Genomic DNA, 27,126 nt, shown 5'->3' on the forward strand with positions numbered 1-27,126 from the left:
TAATTGCCATTCTTTTTATTGAAGACCATTGATTTAAAATCTTTTGTTGACTATTCCACATTGTGCTCTTTTTATGCTTTCTTTTCCTTTGCTCTTTCTGCAGCACCAAATGTGTCTGTGAGACTCTTGTTCAGTGGGCATTATGTTGACCCTAATCTAAAACCATCAGCGCCCCATCCCAACCTTTCCCTCCCATCTCCCCTACCTGCACCCTTTCCCATCTCCATGATGACTAGTCTGAAGCGTTCTCAGACAGAGCGCTCAGTTGGGGGCTCAGTGCCGGCTACTGATGAGTTCTACACCCGCCGTCTGCGACTGCCCAATGGTGGAGCGCCACCGCCCCGCAGCGAAAGCGCCCACATCTCCTCTTCTTCCACCACCGGCACCAACCCCGGCGTCCCCAAGATGGGGGTACGGGCTCGTGTAGCTGACTGGCCCCCAAGGAAAGATGGGGGAGGAGGGGGTGTATGGCATATTACCGTGGAAACTGACTCACCAAGCTCTACCAACACCACAAGCTCTTCAGGATCAGGAAGTGGAGATAGGGAAAGATTTGGAGGAGGGGGAGGAGGAGGGGGAAGTGGAAGTGGTGGTAGTGGCGGTAGTGGCAGTGGAAGTGGAGTAGTGTCAGCTGTCACAGCCCACAGCAATCTGTCAGCCAAGCTGGGCCACCTGATAAGCCCACAGGACTCATCCATGCTGCGCAACATCCACAACACCCTAAAGAGCAAGATGCAAAGCAAGGGAAAGGACAATCGTTTCCTGTCACCGGATGGTTATCTTGGCTCACCTCGCAAAGGCATGAGACGCATCCGCCAGCGCAGTAACAGTGATATAACTATTAGTGAGCTTGATGGTGACGGCAATGAGGGCTGGTCTTTCTCAGGGTGGACACCCATGCACCGTGAGTATGGCAGCACTTCATCTATTGATAAACATGGTGTGTCAGGAGAGAGCTTCTTTGACATGCTAAAGGGATACCAGTCCTCTGAAGCCCCTGATCAGCGAAGCCCAGCTCCAGAGAGGCTAACAGAACTCCTCACTGTGGCCCCCGTAAAACAGACTGCCCTTGACCTGCCAGATGGACCTTTAGGTCCAGCCAGAGGTAGTCCTGCCAGTCGGCTGAAGGAACGAGAGAAGCACTTGAAGAGGAGGTCAAAGTCAGAGACGGGTGGAGAGTCTATATTCCGTAAGCTGCGCAGTGTGAAGGTGGAGGGTGACACATCGAGGGCTGGTTCTGATGTTGAAGATGGGGGGAAAGGAGATGAGAGTGGCCCGTCTCCCAAACCCTGGGTGTGCCAAAAAGGCTTTGCCCATTTTGATGTTCAGTCTCTACTCTTTGACCTCAATGAGGCAATCCAAAGTCGGCAGTCTGGGGCCAAACGCAAGAACACCACAACCGGTGCCTCAGCTGCTGCTGCTGCATCTGCTTCAGCCACGTCCTCCCTCTCCTCCAATCAGAGTGGAGTGTATGGGTCACCCTGTGGCTCACAAGAGGAGTTGAGCAAGGATGGGACGGGGGGAGGACACAGTACAAACCCTGCCTTGGACCCCGGTGATGACAAGAGCAATGATCTGGTGCTCAGCTGCCCTTGTTTCAGAAATGAGATTGGTGGAGAGGGTGAGAGGAACATCTCTCCTGTTAAACAGGTAGGTTTAGTGCAAGAGCACGATGATTAAATTTTGAAAAGATTACTTTGTGGGGCTCTTTAGTTTTAATCTTAAGACTGCAGTTTAATTCCTGAAGATTAAATGTCAAAAAATTTGTCAGTTTACTGACCTTACTTTTCTTTGTCTTTCATCCTCCAGCAGGGCAGTATAGGTAGTGGTGGGAGCTCAAGTAATTCTTCTGGCAGTACAGAGGAAGGACCTTTGGATGCCACTCTCACAACCCATTTTACCAATGCTGGTGTGGCTGTGTTGGAGGCCCCCAAGGATGGGGCAAGCCAACATGCTGACAGATCCAAACGATATATTGTGGAACATGTTGACCTCGGCGCCTATTACTATCGAAAGTACTTCTACCTCAGAGGTAAGCAAAATGGGGCAGTTTGGGCTTTCTAGATTTGTGGTTCCTTACCTTTAATATCTGTTTTTTCTATCTTTGTGGTGGAACTTGTAAATGCTGTCGACCTTATATTGTATTTTCAGAGAATTTTTGAAAAACATACCCATTATTGGCAGAGAAAATGAATTTTTGCACGCAATTGTAAATTTTCCTTCCCATATTAGAACAATGGAATTGAGCTTTAATGGGCTAAGTGGCATAACCGTGCTTTAATTATCCAAGTTTTCGTCCCTTTTGTAATGTTCTTTTCTCTTTAATGCCATCCTTTTGTGTCAATTTCTGCCTCAAATCCCTCCCTCCTCACACCTAGAACACTGGAACTATCTAGGGGTAGATGAAAACCTGGGCCCGGTAGCAGTGAGTCTGAGGAGGGAGAAGCTGGAAGAACACAAGGAGCATGGCCAGCAGTATAACTACAGGGTCATCTTCAGAACGAGTGAGGTACATTTAAACAGAGACATGATCCTCTTACGCCTTTGTATACTGACATGATGTGTTTTATCAGTTTGATTCTTAGATTGTTGTGCTACATGACTTGTTTTTAATTTTTCTGCACTTTCACCAGGATATACAATATTTGTAGCTGTTCCCTATGAATCCATGAATGTTCATGTTCACAAATGTGTCAATATTTAGTACATTCTGTACTGAGTGATGTCACTAAGGAGCTATTATGAGTTCAAAATGTGTAGGAGTTAACATATAGGATCTGTTCTCAGCCGTACCTATTGAAAAACCCACTTGGGGGGGCATGATAAAAGCTTCATCTCAAGGTTGTCAGCTCAAGACCATACAGCTCAAGACCTTACGTGCCACCACCTCCATTCCTTAACACCACTTAAAATAATTGCATGTTTGATTTAATTTGTAATTTATTCTCCCAATTCTTTATTCACAATGCTCCATCTCCAGTTAGCAGTGAGAGGAAATCTTTTGTGAATCCCTCTAGCCCTTGCTGCCATCTCGTCCTGTAGACAGACTGGAGCCACAGATCCATGTCCTCATTCCGTAAGCTAAACGCCCACCTACCATCTTTGTCAGCCTTCATCTGTGAAGCACTGAGCTGTGCCATTTCGCAGCTAAACGAGACTAAAATAGCGCCAAAGGTATTTGAGAGGAGAAGGAAAAGCTTTGCTCTTGTATTGAAGAGCACCGTGAGTAATAGCCCTTCCAATCCCTTGGGATAACGCACGACCTACTGTGCTATGTCTTCCGCTATTTTCTTCCCTTCTTTTGCCTCTCTGTCTCCTCTCTAATTGCTATTTTCAGAGCAGGGAGCTGGGCGGGTATAGATATATATGTATGTGTCTGTGTGGGAGTAAGTGGGATGCACTAATGTTGAAGAGGGTAAGTCCAGTGTCCACTGAGGATAGCGATTGTCCTCTCATCAGCCTAGGTTGCTTCTCTTCCTCAGTTTGTTTAACCCTGAGGGTGCTGGCATGAACACTGAGCCTGCCAAACACTGAGAGGACACACAAACTGTGAGGACACACAAACAGAAAACACAGATACTTATAAGCGATTCTTAAGAGCAATGGGACAACTATGTATATCCAGCTGTGTTTATTTGTTCGTCATAGATCCTTCCACTGTCCTCTTAATTTATTCAAGGAATTTCTTGAGTTTGTTTTAGCCTGAAGAGCCATATAATGCAAGTTGATTTTAATTGTACAGGCCTTAAGGCCTCATCACAGGCTTCTTTGCAGCTTTCCAAACATAGACCCACTAGTGTTCTACTTATGGCTGCACAGCTAGTTTTGCTTTTGTTGTTGCCAGTCATAGGGGGACTTTTAAAGAGAACCAACACACTACCACGAGCAGCAAGGGAAGGACCTAGCCAAAAATATTCAGAATAAACAGAAGAATTATGTAAGCAGCAAACGTCAACTGAGCTAGACTAAATCTTGTTTTGTCATTGTGGCCATGCAGGGTAATATGCTCTAAAAATAAACTGAGGACTGTTCAGAGAGTTTCAGAATGTATATCATACCTCACTGGTTAATGGAGAAATTTGTTGTTATATAGTACGACAGTGGGTTATCACTCTAAGGCTTTCTGGCCGTATGATTAAATAACTAACCATTGGTACATTCAAATGCCATAAAGAACACAAAAAATATAATGATTAACTCAAGCTGTTGGGGAGAATGAGTTAGAAACAGTATAAGGTGTATATTTCAAATTCTAGTCTAATTTTTCCTTTACTTTAAGTTGGTTAGTAAGTTGTTTCCACAATTTTACTGCAAATGATATTTAGGTTTTCTTATCTAAACTTTAAAAAATAGTTGTTGCTCTGATCCTTGCATTTCCCATTTTCTTTTCCTTGTGGTTGGTTGTCTCCAGCTAAATACCCTGAGAGGCTCCATCCTGGAAGACGCAGTACCTTCCACATCCAAGCATGGCCTAGCCCGAGGCCTGCCTCTCAAAGAGGTGCTGGAGTACCTGGTGCCTGAGCTGAATGTTCACTGCCTACGCCTGGCACTCAACACACCTAAGGTCACTGAGCAGCTGATGAAGCTGGATGAGCAAGGGGTAAGGAGACGCAGTGAGCAAACTGGATTTGGCTGAGTGAATATGATTAATTCCTTTGATTGCACATTTTATAAAAAATCCTTTTTGTCCTGCTGTCCATTTAGTAATAAAACTCAGACTTCATTTTTGTCCTCATCAGTCCTCAAAAGCATGATCTATTCAGCATAATTGGTCATTCTTTGAACTTAAGATGCAAGTTTTCCAGCCATTATCTTGTACTGGGTATAGCAAATTAGGTTATTTTCGTTTTTATTATTTATTATTATTTTATGTGTGGATGTTGTTTTTCCAAAAGGTGAATTTCTCATTATGGAGCAGAATTATTTATTTTATTTTTTATTTTTGCTTTATTTAACCATTCACTCCCACGGAGTATTATGAGGAATATAAGTGGAGAAACTCCACCACATTTTGGCAGAGTGTCTCACAAACACACACACACACACACACACACACACACACACACACACACACACACACACACACACACACACACACACACACACACACACACACACACACACACCTCAGCTTGAAAAAGACAAAAAATACAAAACAAGCTCTTTGATACTCATGCTCCCTGATTCAATCATCAAAAGCTGAACCTCAGTAAATGTCAACAAGATTCCTCTTGAAAATGGCACCGTGATTACCACAGAACATCCCAAGGTGGTTATTCTTAAAATGCCAACATGAGTTCTCCCTATAATGTCAACATGGTTTTTCTGACATGATTTCAACACAGTAATATACTTGTGTCTCCCCTTTTCATCGCAACAATTTTTTTTTTTTTCCGTCTCTCTCTATAGCTAAGTTTCCAGCGGAAGGTGGGGGTGATGTACTGCATGGCAGGCCAGAGCAGCGAGGAGGAGATGTACAACAACGAATCAGCTGGTCCCGCACTGGAGGAGTTCCTTCATCTGCTGGGGGAGAGGGTTAGACTCAAAGGCTTCACCAAGTACCGAGCTCAGCTGGACACCAAGAGTATGTACATCCACAGAAATCATAAGTTCTCTTATAGGTACAGCAGAAAAACCTATACATAGTGTTATACTGAAACGAATGCCTGTTCCACAGCAGCAGTATGTACATCCACAGAAATCATAAGTTCTCTTATAGGTACAGCAGAAAAACCTATACATAGTGTTATACTGAAACGAATGCCTGTTCCACAGCAGCAGGGTTAATGCAGATTGACACACAATAAATAGACGTTCTAATTGACTGAGGGAGTCTTGCGTTCAGTCGCCGAGCAAGCATTTGATGGATTGTTGCATGCAGGAGGTGGCGAACAAGACTGACATGATGTGTATGTCGAACGCCTGCAAATGCAGTGTGATATTCTTATTAGCAGAATCACTAATTGCTTGGGACCGATAACAGAAAGCTCTTTACTCTAATGTCTAGGTAACATCTAAAAACAACTGAGTGACCAGCAATAGAAAATTTGTGGAATGGTAGAATGTCACATCAGAGATCCAAACAGTTTCATAAATCAAGAGGAATTAGTAAAATGCCAAAGTATACCCCAGGAAAGATGTTGTTGCTCTGCACCAGCAAAGCATAGGTGTCAGCCTTACGGGGTAGGAGTACAGTGGAACACTAACCTTCGTGGAGACTCCCTCATTAATTGGTGTTGTTTATATACACAGATCTGCAATAGTTGAAGCCACTGTGGGTAAACCAGGTACATGGGCCATCCATTCTTGTGTGCAAAGAGCACACCAAATATACACTTCATTCTGTAAAGCTCTACTTACTTGGTACATGCCCTCTCAAGAAATCTAAAATCACTTTTTACATCTGGATTTTAATTAGGACACAGATGTAAAATGGGAGGAGTTAAATGAAACATTGGAGTGAAACTAATGGTATAAGGACATTTAAAGCACTTGAATTTATTTCACTACTTTGCCATTGGTGTTGGTAATTCTTGCAGTCCTCAAAATGTCCAAGTGCAGTGGGAGTGCGGCACACATCGTCCAAGCCCTTTTTTGTCCATATGCACTATTTATAAACAAGTCCCCAGATGTTTAAAACACCTTAACTTTCGAGGCTTCTGCTTCTCCCTTCTGCCCTTCAGTCTCAGTCTACTTTACTTCCTCTGGATTCGTTTCAGTGATTATTCAGTTTCCTCTGCATGCACTGCTTTAAAAACAATTTCAGACATGTGGCAGATGGTCTTTGGTGTCATATTATTCTATTGGGGAAAATTATACTGATCTTCTGTGTTTTTCCTCTGTGCCTCTCGCCTTTGCCTGACCACCTTTGTGTTTGCTTCAAATAAGATTGTTTTATATTTTTCTCACTCAATGTGACTTTTCCTGTGTTTGATATTCTACTCCATAATATCCTTATATCAATTAAATTATCCCCCATAATGCTATGAGAGACAAAAATTCTCCCAGTCACTTTTTGCTGAACATGTAATACAACCTTCAGTAACCTCTAGTAAGTTAAATACAGCCATGCAAAGCACTCCCTATCAAAGCAGTGTAATTAATTGAAGTAATCTAGCTAGGTTAAGTGTGGCCTTTTAAACACCTTGTGACTGTTTTGTTCTCTGAGTATAGCGCGTCAATGAGACAAATTCTCACCAAAAACCTTGGTAATACAATCTAAATATTTTTTCCAAATCTGAGTGCGGACCAAGAAACCGAACCAACCAGAAAAGGGTGGCTTAAGATCAGCTCCAATCAGATGACTTTGTGATCTGTATTTAAATCCATGAGGATTTCACATGTAATTGTATCCCCCTCAGCTGACTCGACAGGCACCCACTCCTTGTACACCACTTACAAGGACTATGAGATCATGTTCCATGTGTCTACCATGTTGCCCTACACACCCAACAATAAGCAACAGGTATGTTAAAGGTCTCACACCTCAAGCACACTGAACTAAATATACTGTATGTCCATGAGAAAGTTGCAACTTTTTATTTATCAAGAAAATGGTCATCTAGGTCTGACTATCATAAAAAAACATGCAAATTTATTTTTCAGTTTGACTATGCTATTGAAATAATTAAAAACATGTAGTACAGACTTTATATGATCCTATGATAATTTAACTATTATATTAATTGTGTAGATAATGACATGGCTAAAAAACTCAGTTTCTCGAGGGATTTCTATGATTTCTTAATTTTCATCATGCAATGAACATTTTAATTTAACTTGGTGAACTCACTGTGAATGCATTACGTTTTGCATTGGTTCTCTCTAGAAATCTGATTTAACGTAACTCAATATCTAACTTAGGTTTCACCTGCTGTTCTTGAACTTTTCCAGTTACTGCGGAAACGTCATATCGGGAATGATATTGTCACGATTGTGTTCCAAGAACCTGGGGCACTTCCTTTCACTCCCAAAAACATTCGCTCACACTTCCAGCACGTCTTCGTGATTGTGCGGGCACACAACCCCTGTTCCGACAACAGCTCCTACAGGTGAGATTCAACAACACCGCATATAGTATACTCTATATATACATAGTTTATACATATTTTTTACGAGACTGTATTATGGGTTGTTTTAAGCCCGAACAATGCTTGGCTAGTGAATTTCTAGCTTTTCCAATACTGTGTTTTGGTTATCTGATTGCTTATATTACATGTAAGGAATACGATATCACAGAATATGACGGTAGAAGATTGTGAGTTTTGATTGTGAATACTGAAAAATACACTCTTAAAATTCCATTAAGTTTTTCCAAATATTTGGCAGGAGTGTGTGACTAAAAACAGAATGAAGGAATGCCTACTAACCACAACCAACAGTCCGCTGAAAGCTGACAGCTGTATTTACAGGTTACTTTTCTTTGAGGTGTTAAAATTGAATTAGAAACACAAATAAGTAGGCTGTAGTTTCTTAGAGTTTGTTTTTTTTTTAAGTACCACATAAAAACTCAATCTAAAAAAAATAAATAAATAACATTTTTTGTTGTTAACTATGGTGAATCTGCCAAGTTCTTTTTGTGTTATTTTTCACAGCCTTTACCAAAAAACAGGAGGGGTGTCTCATAATGTGTCATTTCAAATTCCGGTCACTGTATTAAATGCATTTTGAAAAAAGATATAAAAGATAGAAACTTTTGTCATATCTATGGTATGCACATGACTTCTCGATGAATCACCTTCCATCACTGCTGAGACAATAACGCTCTTATCTCAGAGTTGTACAGCTCATTGCCTTCGCAGTTCCATCCCTCCACCCTGGAGTAGGTTGTGAGTTGTTTAGAGGCCTCTCTACAGCTCACGATTTATTACCACAATGTCAGAGCTGTGTAATATGAAATACAATGTGCCCATCTGGAGTTATTTTTAAGAAATGATGAACATTCTGCCTTTCCTCTTTTTCCTGTTTAAAACTGTTCAGCTGTGAAGGACGTTTCATTCTCTGTTTCTTCCTGCCTCTCTCTTGTTATCTAATTTTCTTTCACTCTCTCTTATCTGGCTCTCTATGAGCCTTCCTCCCTCTCCTACTAATGGCTATTTTAATTGCTGTCTGAGCACATGGTGTGAGGTCTTAATTGTCCCCCATGGGGCAACTTCGTTATTTAGCAACAACACACACGCACAAAGAGCCATAGTCATCAATTTCAAGTTCTATAGGTATTAGTTTCACAGAATCTCTAACCCCAATCCTTCCTTAAAATCTTCATTCTCTGTTCCAATGACTAGACCACTTTAGCCAAAAAAGCTGCTATGTAAACCTAAATGGAAATACTGTATAAAATAAATGGTCTATCCTTGGAGGACTACTTGTGAAAAGCAGAGAAAAACATGTTATGTGTACCTTCCCCACATCCACACCCATACACACACACACACACACACACACACACACACACACACCTCTGAGCCTCCCACTCCAATAGGTATTGACATGTTCTTTTTCTTGCCCTGGCTCAGTGGGCAGCAGGTTGTGGATACTGGAAGAGTGGAGCTGCCCACACACTGGATATTTATAAGACCACAAATCACTGAAACCACAGGAATGTACTCTTTAATTTTTACTGCCAAACCTCCTGCCACGAGGATCGCACAGCAGCCACACAGCCCAGCAATCCCCACTGCACTCCATACTCCTATCCTCTTCTCTCTGCCGCCCTCACCCTCACCCTCTTTTCTAATTCTGTCTCTCTTTTTTCTCATTCATGGGTTTTTTATGCTGTCTCTGATTTGTTCGTTGGCCTTCATTCCTCCAACTCTCTCTCTCTCCATCACTTCTTCCTGTCCTGCATGAGTCACAGGTCTTTGGTTGACTGACTCACAGGTGTTTGAGATCAGTACAAGTGCTTTTAGAGCTCCAGTGTAATGTATTGAGTGATGTTTGTAGTGAAGAAGAAAAAGAATAAAAGGTCACATTTTATTCAAATCATTTGTTCAGCCTGCTTATAACCACTTTACTGTAGATGCTCCTCTCTGAAATACCCTGCATGATGCTTTTGTCATCGACAGAGATGCAAGCGGATATTGCCTTGTGTGTCACTTATTGGTGTATGGGCTTTCATTCTCAGATTCATTATACTCTATTAACAGCTGTAATAAGAATGCTGCAAGGTGAAAGCTATTTATAAGGACAGTTTTGTTATTTGTGGTTTTTTTTTTTTTTTTTTTTGTGTTTAGCTTACATCATGCTGACAGATTATTTTCAAAATTTCATATACTATACTTTGACGTAGTACTAGCAGTACTGTACTTACAGTTTGCAGTTTTAACTTGGCCACTGTTGTTACATGAACCTGAAAGCACCGAACATGTCTTTGGCAGCACATTAACATTCAAATTGCGTGTTTCAATGACACCGGCTTGAATTTGATTTTCAAATTATCAATAGTCTGAAACTTTGCCTCAGTATATTGGCATATTACGTGGTGTTTTAAACCTGCATTAACCGATACAGAGCAACATTGGCATTCATTTGGAGTCATCATCCTTCTGGCCACCTGATGGATGGAAGTCTAATATTCACACTTCTTTTGCTCTGATTTGGTTTCCACCGACACCTGAGAAAACAAAACGGTAAAGTTGCGGGCCAGAAGAACAAAACATTGAGCTGAAACATACTATAGAGCTCCTTAGAGCTGAGGGGAACTGCAAAAGTCCCGTGATAATTGTTCTTGGGTTTGTCACTATGAACTACTACTTACATGCTCTTTGTACATTATATAGAATTTGGTTTTAAAAGAACCGGGGAAGAGCAGTTACATCAATCTGCTGATCAAATTAAAGGTAAAATAAATTGAATTATAGGACTCAAAACAGTGCATCTACTGATGTTGTATGCCTAAGGTATTAAAAATCCAAGTCTAATCATCACCGCATGTAGTATCTGATGCAGTTTACAACAGATTTTAAATTCTTAAATACAAAGGCTTTTCAGAGTTCCATGAAAGTAACACTTTCAACTTTCAGTGACAAAGTTCTTTTCTTCCACTTTTTTGAATATGACATAAATCTGGAAGAAACACAATAGACAGCCAGTAAACGAGGCAGCTCATAAAAAAAGTACACGAGTCTAAAATGTATCAGATGAACTATGAACTGAAAGTATGATGCTGTTTTTATTCAACAGTTTGAGTTATTGTCTGTTATTGTCTCATTCAAATGAAACGGACACAAATTCTTACCACAATAGCTGCAGGGATGTTTTTGTTAACATGTTTGTATGAACCTCCACCAATACACATGAACACACAGGACCATCTTCCCGGCCTGTTTTTGTCCATGAGAGTTCAGTACATATGCCATGTGGGAAATTTGGAAAATCCAAGCAACAAATTTGACATACTAGCCGCTGCTGACGGTATGGCGGGCATTCATTTATCAGCATTGTACTATAAAAGTCTGTTTTCACTCTCCAAGGCCATTTCAGCCAGGAAAAAATGCTTCCTCTCTTACCTCTGTCTGTCACAAATAAAGAGAGGTGGGAAATGAGGTGTCAACAATTTTTCGGTTAGTATAATTGAACACCACCCGTCTCTCTTGAGGACAGGATGTCTCCGAGGTATGTTTCGAAATGTGTGGGAGACATATTGACTTTAGTTGCTTAATAGACAAAGCAATTAATCCTGGTGTCAACATATGTGCTGATGCATGTCAGCAGGGAAGCGTGTGGGATGAGGGGTCCGACTTCCAGTGCTACTCTTGTCAGCTGGTAATTATCACCTGAGTGAAGATCTGTGATTGAGCTCATTTGGTCATGAAGAGGTTGAGACTAGGATAAGTGGCCCATGTACAGACATAGTGCTCTTCAGGCCTTATAAAAGGCCATTTCAGAACACTGTTTACACTCTATTTTGTTAAGTGCCTCACACTGAGACGTATCACAGATCTGGTCATCAGTCTGTTTGTCTCATATGCTGTTTTTTTCCATTGAGCAATCATTGCCATATCTTTTCAGAGTCTCCCACAAAGTCTTCCCTTCTCATCCAAACTTTCCTTTTCTCTCGCTCTGGGTTTTCTGGGGCTTTGGGCAGGAGATTTGGAAAAGCAGTCTCCCCTCATCCTCCTCCTTTCCTCTCCTCTCCTTTCCTCTCCTTCCTCTCCGTGGCTGCTCAGCTGAGTTCCTGACATACCAGACAGGGCAACGGCCTCAGATGGCCATTCCAGAGACTAAATGAAAGGAAAAGGGAGATGAGAAGGGAGGTGGAGCGTGATAGGGAGGTATAGGAAATGGAAATGAAATTCATGCTATAAGGAAAAGGTTGCAAGTACACATACCCTCCACCCAGTAGTAAATCCATAATATTACTTATTATGAACAGCGTTTAGACACACAACTCTGTTAGGGTAATAAAGACAGCACTAGACAACTCATTTGAAGTAGATGATACAGAAACCAAAAAGGTTATTTGAGCAAGAGGAAAAAGGAGGAGACTGGAATTCATTCTGACATGTTTACCACTTATAAATTCACTCTGTTTTTGTCTTATGATATGATATAGACCAGTAACTGATTTTGTAATTTTAATGTCTTCCCATAAACGTTTGAGCAAACAGCATTAGGCCTTATATCAAACATTATGCATGTTTGCAGATCCTGGCTGCACTTTTGTTTTTCTAACTTTTAAATCTTAATGACATAAAAGCTTCAAGCTTTGGATGTGACAGTTTGAGTTGATTTACTGTGCAATAAAACACTGAATCTAAGCCATGGTATCTGTGATGTCTGAGGAGAAACACCCAGCAGCCTAAATTGGCCACATTGTTGGACCATCTGGAACAACTGATTTTGTTGACCATCAATTCTCCTCTTCTCTCCTCCCATTTTTCCTTCTTTTTCCTCTTGCCTCATTTTCTCTTCCTGCTCTGGTTGTTCCCTTGCAGTGTGGCGGTCACTCGCTCCAAAGACGTGCCCTCTTTCGGCCCCCCAATCCCAGAGGGTGTGACGTTCCCCAAGTCATCTGTGTTCCGGGACTTCCTGCTGGCCAAGGTCATTAATGCAGAAAATGCTGCTCACAAGTCGCACAAGTTCCGGGCTATGGCCACCCGAACACGCCAGGAGTACTTGCGTGACCTGGCTGAGCGCCACACCACTAGCACGCCCATTGATCCCTCTGGAAAGTTTCCTTTCATCTCACTGGCTCACAAGAAAAAAGAGAAGAGCCGGCCATATGGAGGGGCAGAGCTGCGTAGCCTTGGGGCAGTGACCTGGCTGGTCCACGCTGAGGATCATGGGACCGGAGGGGAACTGGAGGCGCTTCTGGCAATCTCCAATGACTTTCTCATCCTGTTGGACCAAGAGGCCAAGGCTGTGGTGCTCAACTGTGCCACTAAGGATGTGATTGGTTGGACGCTGAGCAGCCCTGCATCTTTGCGGATTTTCTATGAGCGGGGAGAGAGTGTGTCTCTGAGGAGTATCAGTAATAACACTGAGGATTTCAAAGAGGTGGTCAAACGTCTAGAGGTTAGAGGGCACACACACCATACACTACCCATGTGATAATACTGATCGTAGTGTGCTCTGCATGCTTTGATAATGAAATTATAAAACCTGTCCTCGCTTGTAATATGTTTTAATTAATATCTTTTAAAATTTGTAACAATATAGATCATTGACATTTGACATAAAGCTGAGGGCACGGCCACTACGCATTCAAAATCAAATTAGGTCAGTTGGTCACAAGAGCTGAAGTGCCGAGGGAAATGAAATAATGTTCTTTGGTCCCTATTAGCAAATGGGTGGCACTACTCATGCTGCAAAACCGAACCAGACTGCATGTGATTGTTGGAAGACTCTGGATTAGACAAAAGAAGGGCTAAAGGTGACAAACATTCATTCACATAGAGCAGGATTGGACTTAAACGCTGTTGGCTGCCATTGATCATTTACCTGGCCCACTCACAGTCACTCCTACTATTCACTGTTGGCTGTCAGTCTGCCAGAATGACAACAGTTTTGTGCCTACATGCCAAAGCTGCAGCCTCATTACTGGTCTCAGCTTATTGAGGGAGTTTCAGGACCACCTCTGGACAACATACTCCTATTGGCGCATACACCTACACATACATTGAAGTAGTGCTAGCTCTTCCTTAGCTGTTTCCATGGAAACTGGTTAGAAAAAAAGGTGTTTTCTTATGTAATCATCAGTGCTCTAGAATATATTCATTCCCACAGCCTCTCACTACTTTCAACTGTGTGTGTGTGTGTGTGTGTATATGTTTGATGGCTTTTATCATGTATTTATGTAACCTGGATTGAGTTAACCATCTTTGATTTTCACACATGCATACAAACATACTTTTTTTGGCTCAGGACTCAGAAGTGTATCCCTTTCATGTTGCATTTTATGCGTCTGGTGTTGATCTTCAATCAGCTGGACTATCTCGGTGCCAGATAGAGGAAAGGAGGTGGCCTTGCCTTGGGCCACCCGCTTTTTGGATCTCTCTCTCTCTCTCTCTCTCTCTCTCTCTCTCTCTCATGCTCCTCTCTTTGCTCTCCTTTTTTCCTCGTTAGCTCTTTATCGTTCCCTTTTTTGTCGTGCTCTCTTCCTCCCCCATGCACACATTCAGAAACATCAGAGAGCATCATAACAATTCCTATCAGGTGCCAGTCTGCGGCATGATTTATTCACGCTTCCCTCTGAAGTTTGGCCCGCTATAGAGCTTTTGCTAACGCCTTGTTCAGACGGAGAAATGCAAGGTGCCCTGAAGCTGCCAAGCGAGTCACTAGAGGGAGAGAGAGAGAGAGAGGATTGTTGTGACTGACCACAATGAAAAAGTAGTTGAGATTGAAGATTGGTTTTATCAGATCCTTTGTCAAGTCGTTGGTTGCGCTCCGCATTAACGTGGGCTGTGTCTCCTTCAGCTTTTTCATCTGATACTCATCCTTCACATCAAAAACATGGAGTTTAAACACGTTTCTCCTAAGCGACAAAACTGTGAGCCTAAAGTGTCACAGCAAGAAGCACACCTGCTTCCATTTCTGTTATCTGTCAAGTATGTGAATGCATGTGTGCGCACATCTAGTGAGAGGTCTGCTACTTATGCTAAAGAACCAATTCATCTTTATTCATGGCCATAAATCTCTTAGGGATTACTTAAATTGTTTAATTTGAAGAAAAGATTTTTTTTTTTTTTTTAAAGTGCAAGCATGTGTAACATATTCAATTACCTGCACACATGCAGACCTTCACATTTGCAGACTTGGATAATCACATTGATTGTCCTGTTATTCTATTAAAATTTGTTCCAAACAGCAACAAATTTTACACACAAAGTTTGGTGTTTGGTAGTTTTGCAAATTTGACCGAAGTTGTGGAAGATAAGATGAATTTGCTGTAATTTTTCTTTCTCTCTGTTCTTCCCTTTTATTGCTGTCTCCCCCTTTCTATTCCCTTTTGGCTGTTTTTCATCATCTTTTGTTACTGTCACCCCTTCTCTCATACTCTAATTGTGCATCTCTCTGCCTTCCCGATGTCCAGTTCCTGACTAAAGGCTGTGAGACATCAGAGATGACGCTTCGTCGAAATGGCCTGGGGCAGCTTGGCTTCCATGTGAACTATGAAGGCATCGTGGCTGAGGTATCTCTCTGTACATAACCCAAATGTTATTTTGAAAATATACTCTAAAACAATATAATCAATCATTGGGGTAGCACACATGTTTACATGTGAGTATGCATTATTAGCTGTGGTCTACCTGTTAACTTGATGAACTTGTATTTGCTTTTTTTATTGAACAAGCTCCTATTCTGTATCTTTAAAGTGTTTAATGGTGATGACGGGAGACTAGAGATATAATTTGTCACACCGTGTTTGGAGAGAAAGTTGTCTTGTTGCTGTCCATTACTTTTGGTATATAATAGAGCTTTACACACATTTCATATGAAACAATATATATGTGAATATATGTGTCTTTTAAGTGAAAATGATCTTAGAACAATGATGATGGGTAATGAAATAAGTGAGTTTACAGTGAGATGCAAACGTACAGTTTCTGTCTTTTCCATGTCGGATTAAACATGCGTAGCATCTACACGTCTCTCCTTCAGGCTTATTGGAGAAATCTTTACTCAGTTTCTCTCCTTCATTTTAGACATGATTGAATCATACCGTGGAGAATTTTCGCATCTTACCAATGCAGTCGTAATGCAATCAAACTTTGTTACTACTAGGTGGAGCCGTATGGTTACGCCTGGCAGGCAGGACTGCGGCAGGGAAGTCGATTGGTAGAAATCTGCAAAGTTGCCGTAGCAACACTGACCCATGAGCAGATGATTGACCTCCTGCGGACCTCAGTGACAGTGCGTGTTGTTATCATCCCACCACATGATGACGCTACTCCACGCAGGTAGGTGGGATGGGAGATTTTTAGGTGACGACATGATCATCTTGAAACGCTTCTGCTAACAGCTTGTTTAATATATTACTTTTTTTCCTGTTTTCGTGAGATGGTAAACAAATGAACTCTTCTGTTGTACCAAAAGTTCAGTGGGTTGTGTTCTAGGGGACAGTCAGAAGTCAAATAGCTGTAATCAGGAATCACATTACTTTAAGAGACAATAATATTTTAGACCATTTTAATTCCCGACAGGTAAGAAAAACTGAGTGAATCTTCACTGACAGAGAGAGACAAACATAGATTCAAACTCAATTTCTTTCCTCCCTCTCGACAGAGGCTGTTCGGAGCTCTATCGGATGCCTGTGTCGGAGTACAAGAGCAGCAGCAGCGATAGCGGCTCCTTCGAATACAAGTTCCCCTTCCGTAGCAACAACAACAAATGGCAGAGGACGTCCAGCAGCCCTCAGCAGTCATTGACTGCCTCGCCACAGCCCCACACGCCCAACCGGGCCATCAGCCTGGGTAGCTCAGTGGGGAAGACCCTGTCAGCTGAGAGGCTGGAGAGGGGCGCGGTCATCCCACGCAGCGTCAGCAGCGATGGTCGACCCCTAGACACCAAAAGGTTAGAAGTTTTCGGCTTTTTAAATGTGGATCCATGGAAATCACATTTATATTAGGGGAAGGGTGGGAAAGATTTCCGAAAGAGAGTACTAACTGGAAAATGTGGATTTCGAAGGCCAGAACTCTCAGCAACTGGTGAAGAAATCATTGAGTCATTGGTATTTTGACAGTTTTCCTTTTTTCATGTAAAATAATAAATATATGCAGCTTCTATTTTCACCTCTAACGCTCAGGTGAAATGAGATTCTGCAAGCTAGTGTATCAACAAAGTAAATAAAAGGCAGCTGTTGGGTAGGTAGCGGATTTTTAAGCAGAAAATCTTTACATTTTTACATTTTTTCATCCAGACTATATGGGAACTGGGGCCACAAAGTAGCAATCAATGGAATTTCCTCTGAAGGAAAATCTAAAACATTTTTCTTTCTACAATGCTCTACTTTGTTTATCTCATCTTCCTTTAGTTCCTTCATTTCCATGTGCCAGTAAATTCTTACAGTTCCTGTTTGTATGTGTGATTGTACGTATACCAGGATGTCTCCAGGCAGTGAAAGCTACAGCCTGGCCTCTTCCCTGGCGCTGGGTCGTTCCCCTCACAATCGAAGCTCTCCAAGCAACTTGTCCTGTTCCAGTGACGCCTCCGGAAGCTCTGCTCACTGGAGACAGAAGTCCATGCCTGAGCAGTAAGGGAGAGGAGGCAGAGGGACTGTGTTTGACTGTGGCTGGGCTTGTTCCAGAGTGTAGTTTTTATGCAAATTAAGATGCATTATATCAAAAAAAGAAAAATTCTATATTTCATTTTTCATTTAGGTAATTATTAACCATAGAAAATGTCTGTTTTTGTACTGTCAACTCTCAGCCACTTTGCATTTACATTCAGGACTTGATGCATTATAATGTAATAGTATTTGTCAGTTTTCATGTTTAGAAAGAACTGGACTCATCTCATCTTCTGAGACTATTTTCAGAGTTGTCCTTTTACATTTTAGAAGCTAATTTATTCATTTCAACCCAGAGAGGCAAGTTTACTTAATTCGTGTTTTATTATTTGCAATTTAGCAAAAGTTGGCTTGAAATGTATTAACTTGACAGTTGTATCAATGTATGACAGTGTAGGAGAGTGAGTTGCTAGCATTTGTGTCTTGGTCTATTTGTCTATTTTTTCTTTTACTTCCACCCACTACAGCCTGTGGGCAAATCTATTATATTTCAGACTCTGTTATTCCATAATTTCTAGCTCTGCATTTTTAATAAGCTGGAAAAAAAAGGCAAGCTGATTTTTAAAAACAAAATATTCTTTCTGATTTTCTGAATGTGTTCTCATTTACCAGATTTGCAGGCAACCGCCATTCTCCGATGTCTGCGGAGAGACGAGAGGTGGCCGGGGAGGGCGGGTCCAGTGGAAAATCCACTCCCAATTGGTCAAGAATGGAGGACGGGGGAGGAGCAGAACGAGGGTCAGCAGGTGAATATATCTTGCGGTGGAACAGTGGTAAACAGTGGTGCAGTGGTGTATTGTGAGCGGATTCTTTTTTTTTTCTTTTTTCTTTTTTTTCAGAAATGTAAATGTATTTACTTATAATGGTTTATAAACATCAGTCTGTTGTGTGTATGCTTATGTATGTATTCTTATATATGGGAGGAATGTGAGGACACTTGAGTGTTGAATAGCGAGGAAGGAGAGACAGTGCAGGAAAGAAATCATCTATATTCATCCATATTGCTAAAACATTTGAGATGACAGGTATCCAGAGGGGTGTGTGTATGATGTTTGTTTGCCTCCTCATCTGCCAGTGACATTTTCTTTTGCAGCAGCTCCTTCCAGTGCTGAAATACCAACTCTGACAGCATCCACACTGCCTCTAAACAGCACTTCTGTTCCCCTTCTTTCCCCCTTGTCCTCCTCTTCCTCCTCCTACTCAGCTAACTGTGAATTATATTGCCTTGAAAGAGAAGGCCTTAATGTCTCTGTAAACAGACCAAAAAGGGGGGAAGACAATGAGAGAAACAGAAATCGGAAAGAGGGAATTATTGAATGTGGGAAAAACGGAGGTGTTCAAACACTGAACTCAATATATGGTCTTTTCTCATGTGACTTTCCTCTCTATTATAAAAAGTAGAAAGTGAAGGGGGGGGGGTTGCAAAACAGTTGGCAAACCCACGCCTTATGTGCCTTTCCTTCCCTCCCTCTCTCCCTCCAGTTTGTTCCTCAGTCTCTGCTGTCGTTGATGTTTGCCTCTCATTCTTCTTTAATGCTCTTGTGCACTGACTTTCATTTAATTATGAGTATTCTTCCATGCACTGTTTTTGGGAGTTTTCTTCTTCTTTTCCAGCTCGGCCTCTGAAAGCCACAAAGACTACATGCCCCTCTACCGCTCCTCTGATTCCGAGCAGGATGTTGCTTTCGTTGATTTTTGACCAGCCTACTTTAACCTGTTTCTGACTGCCATGATCACAGAGAAAGGCTCTAGTCGTTCATTTTGTGGTTGTTTATAGCACTTATGTCTTTATTGGTCAGGGAGGAACAATGCATGCTGGGCCAGCTCAGCTTAAGTCAGCCAAGTGTCTAGCCCTACACAGACCACTTTGCTGTCTCTGTGGTTTAGGGTTCTGTCCTTTCCTCTTCCTCATATTTTTACCCCCTTGACCCGCTAGTCTTCAGCAATGATGATGTGGCCATGCTTGTCCAGAAATAACACAAGTCATGAGAAGGGCAAAATACTCAGTTTTGCTCTTTTTGTCTCTCAATTCCTATCAAACACAAACACAAACAAGGCATTAACCTAGACCTTAATGGAGGCTACAGAGGGTTTATTAAGGCATTAATGTCATTATTTACCTTTCCTGTTGCATCTACCATTTAACCCAGCATTTACTTCATTTGCTTTTGACACCCTTTGGCAGGTTTATGGTTAATTCATGCGTTGGAAGCGTCTCACAGTTTTTGGTGAGAGGCGAAAAATTTCTATCCCACAGTTGCACAGCAACTTTTAACTGCCCTAACAGTGTTTTTCAGCTCAAAGAAACCTACAGGAGTGCACACATTAACCCAAGGTGCTGGGAAACCATGCTTTTGTTGTGTCACGAAATGGCAGGCTTTTCATACCAAGACCTTGTGGTGGACCAATCACATCTAACCACTCTTAAGAAACAAAACAATATATCACGCTCAAGTATGTAGTCTCATACAGTGCATACACTGCATATGCACAAGCACTCAAACAAGCCAGCATGCATACGTGCAGCCATCTCTAATTAGTGCAGAGAGCCCTGTGGGCTGCTGTGTGGAGAAAACTATGCAGAGTAATGAATATTCTAAGTAAGATATGAGGGGGTTCACTACATTACTAGATTCAGCTCAGCAGATGTTATGATACCTCCCTTAGCTTTCCCACTCATGGTGCTGTGGTCATTAGCTGCCTACTCTGTAGGTCTTGTTGCATAACATCTAGACAATTACACAACAGTCCCATTTATACCCCGAGTTTTGCTTCAGGACACATACACACATTCTCTCACATGGCACAGCTTGCCCATAAAAAACAAAGCCAGCAGAAGCCGTCTGGGGACAAATTTGTCCCCGTTTGATGTGCGTTCCTTTTCGTGTCAAGTGGCCTGGGTTGTTGTTGGTGGACATGGCAGAGGCAGAATTAATAAAACAATGTCAGCATTTTCAGCAACCTCCTGGAAGCATGTGTGCTGTAGTAGCGAAATACACATAAATGAGCAGAGAGGTGAACAACGTCTCTGTTGAATCGTCAACAAGTCACCTGTTTGCACCGCAGGGTCTATGCATGTGTTTGTCACCAACCCCAGCTGTGTGTATTGGTCTATTCGTTACAGAGGCCCCGGTCCCCAAGTCTGGTCAGGGCTACTCTGGAGCTCCTCGCATCCAGAGGCAAGAGCAGGTCATCCACCTGTCCCCGAAGAAGGGCAGCCAGGTCAGACTTTACACCTGTCATATACAAATTACTTCTACCATCAAAACTCTGACAATACTTTTCAAATGCTCTGTAATCTCTTCCTCTTGGGAGCAGATGTCTTGTTTGTTTTTTCTAAGGACCTCTGAATCTCTGTTAGCATTCTTGGCATCGTGTTTGCACGGTTAATAATGCTGTAATCTGATGTGGTAAAGTAATGTTATGATGTGGTCACCAAATGTTGGATTATTTGCTGAAAACTTGATGTTTTCACCAGCATGGAAATGTTGCTCAACTGTCATTTTCTCTCTTTCTTCCACTTTCTGTTTGTTTGGGCAGTCTGACGGCCCTTACTCAGGTCACTCCAGCAGTAACACTCTATCCAGCACAGCTTCCAGCGGGGGCCACAGCGACAGTGAAAAATGGTATGAAATGGGAGCGGGTGGAGGGTCCAGCGGTGACCAGGGTGACACGGAGCCCAATGGCCTTGGCGGAGGAGGTTATCTCCAGGGGGCATCAGCCGACAGTGGCATTGACACCAGCTCTTATGGAGCCCCGCACCATGCCCACCCGCATTCGCATCATGGCAGCACCACCTCCCTGCTGGCTCCCAGTGGAAGCAGAGAGAGCAGGGAGCGGTCAGTGTCTCCATGGCACAGCCCCACCGAGGGGGGCCGCAGGATGCTGGAGAGGTCGCCTGCTGCTGCTGAGTCCCCAGGCCCTCCAGGAGAAAGGAGCCTGGACGGGACAGGCCGAAGCCCACCTACTCATCTCCTCGTTAGAGATAGCAGCACCTACAGTCTGAGTGATGCTGGATCACACTCAAGGTCTGTCGTTGTGTACTTGATGGGGATTTTTCATTGCTTGTGTGAGAGAGAGGAGGATTCAGTTTATCTCTGAAAAACTTTGAGCTACAGTACACAACTTTATCCTTTAAAGGAGTGGTTCCAAATCAGGGGGCAGGACCACCTAAGGAGTTGCAAGATAAATCTGAGGGGTTGCTATATGCCAGATAGCTTATGTCCTCACAACTCTAAAAAGCTATTCAAATGAAACAGTCTGAGAAGGAATTCAGTCTTTGGCTGAACTGCTCACGGGTCACAAGCAAAAGCGATGTGTGATGAGGGGTCACTGGCAGATATTGCTCGCTCTTAAGGGTTACAAGCCTAAATCTTCCCTGTGGAATTTTCTCGCAAACAGAAAAAGTTAGGTTCACATTCAGTGTTCTTCACCAAAACACACTGTGTGTATCCTTGAAGCCTGACAAACACAAAGTTAGCCAACTTCTTGCTCAAACACTTCTTACTCATCTTGATGGAGAACTGTTTACTGTAAAAGACGCTCAATCTAGCCTAAAGCTTAGGTAATCAGCAGCTGAAGCAGATGGATGGTTTTAAATGAAAAAAATGATTGAGAATATTCGGTACTTTTGAGCTGTCCACTTAACTTGACTCGTTTTTTTTCCCGCCCTCACTGCTTTCATGGTTGTTTACTTATCGTTCTGTCACTGTTACCTTGGTAGGACAAGCAGTCGACCGCTAGCCACACGCACACAGCCAATAGCGTACACCCTAAAATATGCTGAATTTAAAACCAGCTCCAGACAAACATAGTGAAAAAAGCCATAAGAGGCACTTCCATCAGCAGAGGACGATAATAAATACCATGTAAATCTAATCTCTCTGAATAAAAGTCACATCCTACAGCTTTAACTAATTTCAGTTTCATAGTAATTTTAAATTTAACCTCTTCCACCTTGTCATTTGTCATCCTAGTATTTGCATCACCTCTGCAACATGTTTCCAATTCTCATTACCAAAGGCTAGGTTTCATCACCCAAGAAGAACACACACTAAACCAGCTTACTCTAAACAATTCTTTCCTGGAAACCAAGCACAGGAATCATCTTAACTCCCTCTTATCTTTCACCATTAGGCCTCAGGAAATGTGGAACACGTGTCCAGCTTTTCACAACTGAACTGGTGTCTAGAGCTGAGAGAATTCCAGTGCCCCCTTCTTCCTGTTTGAGCAAGTCTTACTTTGCCTGCTCAGATAGAGTTACAGTTCATGACCACGGCATCATTTGTCCAGCATTTAATCTACATTTGTATTCAGTCATAGTAGTGGAAGGGAAATGAGGCTGCTATGATTGGCTTGACCGCAGGTGATACCTAGATATAATTTTCCGTCTATAACTCGATATTTTATCTCCTCCCTGGAAATTCCTAGATGATTAGAATGTATTTAATCATCTATTAAGCTTTTGATTAATGCTTGACCCAAGACCAAATTTGATTCTTAAGGGGCAAAAAAGTTAAATTCTCTTTGCTAAACATTATAGAGATCTGGGTCAGCCATAAAAAATTGCTTTAAGATGGTTTTCAAACCAACTTACATCAGTGTCTAAGCTTACTTTTTTGTGGTTCCTTGCCATGATGAGAAACACCTCTCACTCTCCTCCCTCTGTTTCCCTTTTCTGTCCATCAGTGCCAGGCACTCAGGCCACAGCTCCCCCAGGGAAGAATCGTCATCTCTGGCCACTTCTCCTTCATCCCAGTCCTCTGTCTCCCCTGGGCCCAAGAGCTTCTACCCCCGCCAGGGAGCTCAGTCCAAGTACCTGATCGGCTGGAGGAAGCCGGGCTCCACCATCAATTCTGTCGACTTTGGAGACACACGCAAGTAAGGATGGATGAGGAAAGTAAAGTAGGACACAATACAACAGGCCTTTTAATTGTGGTTCCAAGTCTAATACTGGATTTGGAGTGTATGCAAAAAAAAAAAAAAAAAAAAAATTTCAATCATATGCTATTAATTTATGCCACTAGAGCTTGCTGAGTTTTAAGTGCCTTGCTCAATGGAGCAATAGTCGGTGCTTGATATATTGGTGTCATTTCAGAATTCAATTTCTCCAGAGATTTGACCTCAGTGGGTCACTGTCAGTGACAGCAGGTACAGCAGTATGTGTGGTTTTGTTGAAATTCACCACAGGACTTCCTGAAGAAGTCACTGTCATGGTCCTTTATCACTGCTAAAGTTTTGGACAATTTGAAACACCTGAACCAAGGACCTCAAGGGGTTGAGGTCTGCTTCTGTAAACCTAGCAATGCCTGCGGGGAGTGGACAAATGAACATGGTCACTTGTTCAATACAGTGCAATTTATTCACAATCCCAATAACACTTAATCAATACTCCATTTTATGAAGCTTATAATGCGGCATTTTTATTGAGACTATCAGAGGTGATACTGGAACTCTAGACATATGCAGTATTTTTATGTCAGAGTGCAGTACGCTTTTCTTCTGCATCCCTAAATGTATATTATGGTGACTAAACAGAATTTTACTAGCTTTACAATGATACTATTTATTCTGGGAATGCTTTATAGGACTGCATTTGATCCCATTACTTGTCCACCCACTGTACTTTCCTATTGATGTCTGTTCGTAGTAATAATATACGTGCCACTTGATCACCCCCTCGTGGCTGAAGAGAGTATTACACTAAAGGACCAGCTGATGAAGTGAATGAATGCAGTTAGCCAATGAAAAATTCTAGTGTTGAAGCTGAATAACCAAATATCTTTATTTTTTATCCACATTTTTATTTTCATGTAGGGACAAGACATTAACTGTGCAGCACGCATAACTTATCTCATGATTGTTGTTATTTAATCTTGTGGCCGTGTGTCTGTGTGTGTGTGTTTAGGAAGTCTCCAGGAGAGAGTGGAGTAGAGGTTGTTCCAACCCCCGCAGCCAGGCCCTCTCTTCGGGATATGCACTCGCCCCAGCCTCATGCCCAATCTACTATGGAGGATGATGTGAAGAGGCACAGTGCCCAAGACAGCCCCCCACCGTCGCGCAGACATAAGGAAAAGGTACGTCATATTACATGGACAACCTGTTAACTGGTGCTAACAAGTTTACACAGCTTTTATATTTCAGTGAATCTTTCTGGTGAGTAAAGCTGATTAACAAGAGTTTCTGAGTACTACTATAAGCATTTAAATCTGGCCAGATAGAGCCTAATGACATGGACTTCTAAATAGGATCATTATGCTTTTGCTCCTCACACAAAACTCTGGAGGTGTTGTGTGTTGCCTTCAAATAAACCTTTGTGATTGGAGGGTCTGACTTGGAAACCCCAATAGGTTACCTGCTTTTGTGAGATCCATCTTACTGTTATTGGTGGAAAAAAAATTAAGTAATAAATTAAAACGTCTACTTGTAACCGATGTCTAGATGTAGCCTTGAGATTTCCCACACCCACGAGCACTGATACTCCTGGCCTCTATACAGATGTTCAACCACATAATGCATGGTTTCAGATTTTGTGTTAGAGTAATTATACAATAACACTTCCTTGTCACTTCAGTTGCAGCATGGCCACAAATCACAACCAGACCAGCCTCTTAGCCGCCGTCGCTCACTCCATCGCACCCTGTCAGATGAGAGCATCTATCGTGGACAGCGCCTTCCCTCCCTGAGCGACTCAGTGGCTGAACCGGCACTGGGCACGGATGTGCTCTTCAGCTGCTCCACCCTCCCGCGCTCACCCACCACCCGCGGTGTGCCCCTTCGACGGCCCTCCTATAAGCTAGGCGTAAAACTCCACGGTAAGAAACTGTAGGTAATTTGCACATAGCGGCACATAACACAGCAGGAGTTCGTTCACTTCACTTCCAATAATATGATGTGACACCACAATTCAGTCAAGCTAAAAATAAAATTGTTAAGTAAATGTTCCCTATAGAATTTTGATATGGTTAAGATATACCTTAAACTGTACCTCAAAATATTTTCTGCACAGTTGTGGAACTTGAAATTAGAGTTAAAAAAAAAACACTGATATTTTCATAGATGGATTTGTACTTTAACTTTAATCCCTAAAGGAAAACATGTTTTAGGTGCTTCTATTTGTAAAATGCTAAATTTTGTAACCATAGTTCTTCACGTTAAGTGGGCTGGTGTGAAACTGGGGTGAAATCAGTGCAGGACAAGGAGATTAATACATACACACTAACCTGTGTGGTTTGTTTTTGATGATGATGAAAGGGTACGTGATAGATACAGACATGTTTCTGCTGCCCCCTTTTGACTGGAAATACATAAAGGTAATAGGAACAATGTGGGAAAATTCATTTTACATTCAGTTCTTTCCACGGCTTAATTCGTTTGTGTTTACAGGTGACCTTTCGGCATCTGACACCTCACTGGTGGATCTGGTGGAGCGTCACCGTGGACCCCTCCCTCAGGAGCTGATGCCCCTCCCTTCTTCAGACAGGGACAGCCCTCTAGAGTGGACACACTTGGTGGATGTGGCCAGTACCTTTGAGAGTGAGAGAAACACACACTACGGTATTACCAATTACTAATAATTGTACATATCTTTCCTTTTATGCGGTTTATCTCATTTTACTATTTTTCTTTACACAAGTGCACCAAAGAAGCACTTGACTTTAATTTAAAGAAATTCTGTATGTCATGACAGTGAAATAAAGGTAAACATAACATATAATTGGCCTAAAGGATGTGCTAGTCGTATGATAGTACTTGTTATTATAATACAGACTTTCATCCTTTGACTGTTTGTACATTGCAGAATTAATAGACTTACCTGTATTTTCAGTTAGAAGTCTCTGTGGGCCTTTTTCGCTAATTCTGGATCTGCCTCCAACTGCTGCTGTATTCCTCGTGTTTGTAACTTTTTTCATGTTTTCTCCTTTTGCTCATTTCTCTCTCCACTCAGTTCAGAGAAGTTATGTGTTTGCGGATTCAAACCACCGGAGCAGTGGCGCCTCCAGTCCACAACAGCCTCACATAGAGCTGCAGCCTGCTCCCATGTCTCGGCCATCATCTAGGTAACATCTACCCTATTAGTATCTGAAAGATAGCATCATTACAGGCATAGTAGTGATACGGAGAGGGCTAAAATGCTTACCCGCATGAAATGCACCAGCAACACATTAAGTGGCCTCAGTACCAGAGCTCGTTGATCTTGCAGGCAAACTACAGACAGTGAAAGTGAGTCTCCTGCCAACCAAGCTGTATAACTACTCATGGTTAGCTATTGCTAAAAAAAGACAGTTAAAATTAATTCAGTGAGTCTCATCTCAGAGATATATTATTTGTATTGACGTCACGTATTCATGACTTTTTGGGTCACATAGTGTAAACTGTGTTCATTCATTGTTCTGCAG

The 27,126-nt window shown here is 42.2% G+C and overlaps 1 protein-coding gene across 8 annotated transcripts in view; it reads left to right on the top strand.

The window, feature by feature from the left end:
* Positions 1–27,126, top strand: part of sipa1l1 (signal-induced proliferation-associated 1 like 1) — a 78,184-nt gene that overhangs the window by 45,239 nt on the left and 5,819 nt on the right. For 6 of the 8 annotated variants that reach the window (XM_040124863.1, XM_040124864.1, XM_040124859.1 and 3 more), the window contains 20 exons: positions 104–1,650; positions 1,810–2,032; positions 2,379–2,509; positions 4,412–4,600; positions 5,410–5,584; positions 7,362–7,465; positions 7,894–8,051; positions 12,936–13,515; positions 15,533–15,631; positions 16,225–16,400; positions 16,726–17,013; positions 17,543–17,692; positions 18,341–18,474; positions 20,853–20,950; positions 21,269–21,756; positions 23,417–23,608; positions 24,636–24,804; positions 25,302–25,542; positions 26,114–26,284; positions 26,676–26,787. In XM_040124863.1, the coding sequence (XP_039980797.1) occupies positions 226–1,650; positions 1,810–2,032; positions 2,379–2,509; positions 4,412–4,600; positions 5,410–5,584; positions 7,362–7,465; positions 7,894–8,051; positions 12,936–13,515; positions 15,533–15,631; positions 16,225–16,400; positions 16,726–17,013; positions 17,543–17,692; positions 18,341–18,474; positions 20,853–20,950; positions 21,269–21,756; positions 23,417–23,608; positions 24,636–24,804; positions 25,302–25,542; positions 26,114–26,284; positions 26,676–26,787 (5,303 nt within the window). In that variant the 5' untranslated portion in view covers positions 104–225. The remainder of the gene's footprint in view (positions 1–103; positions 1,651–1,809; positions 2,033–2,378; positions 2,510–4,411; positions 4,601–5,409; positions 5,585–7,361; positions 7,466–7,893; positions 8,052–12,935; positions 13,516–15,532; positions 15,632–16,224; positions 16,401–16,725; positions 17,014–17,542; positions 17,693–18,340; positions 18,475–20,852; positions 20,951–21,268; positions 21,757–23,416; positions 23,609–24,635; positions 24,805–25,301; positions 25,543–26,113; positions 26,285–26,675; positions 26,788–27,126) is intronic. The other 2 variants (XM_040124868.1, XM_040124867.1) reach the window with 1 other exon arrangement.

This window comes from Xiphias gladius, chromosome 4, assembly GCF_016859285.1.
Source record: "Xiphias gladius isolate SHS-SW01 ecotype Sanya breed wild chromosome 4, ASM1685928v1, whole genome shotgun sequence".
Lineage (NCBI taxonomy): Eukaryota > Metazoa > Chordata > Actinopteri > Istiophoriformes > Xiphiidae > Xiphias > Xiphias gladius.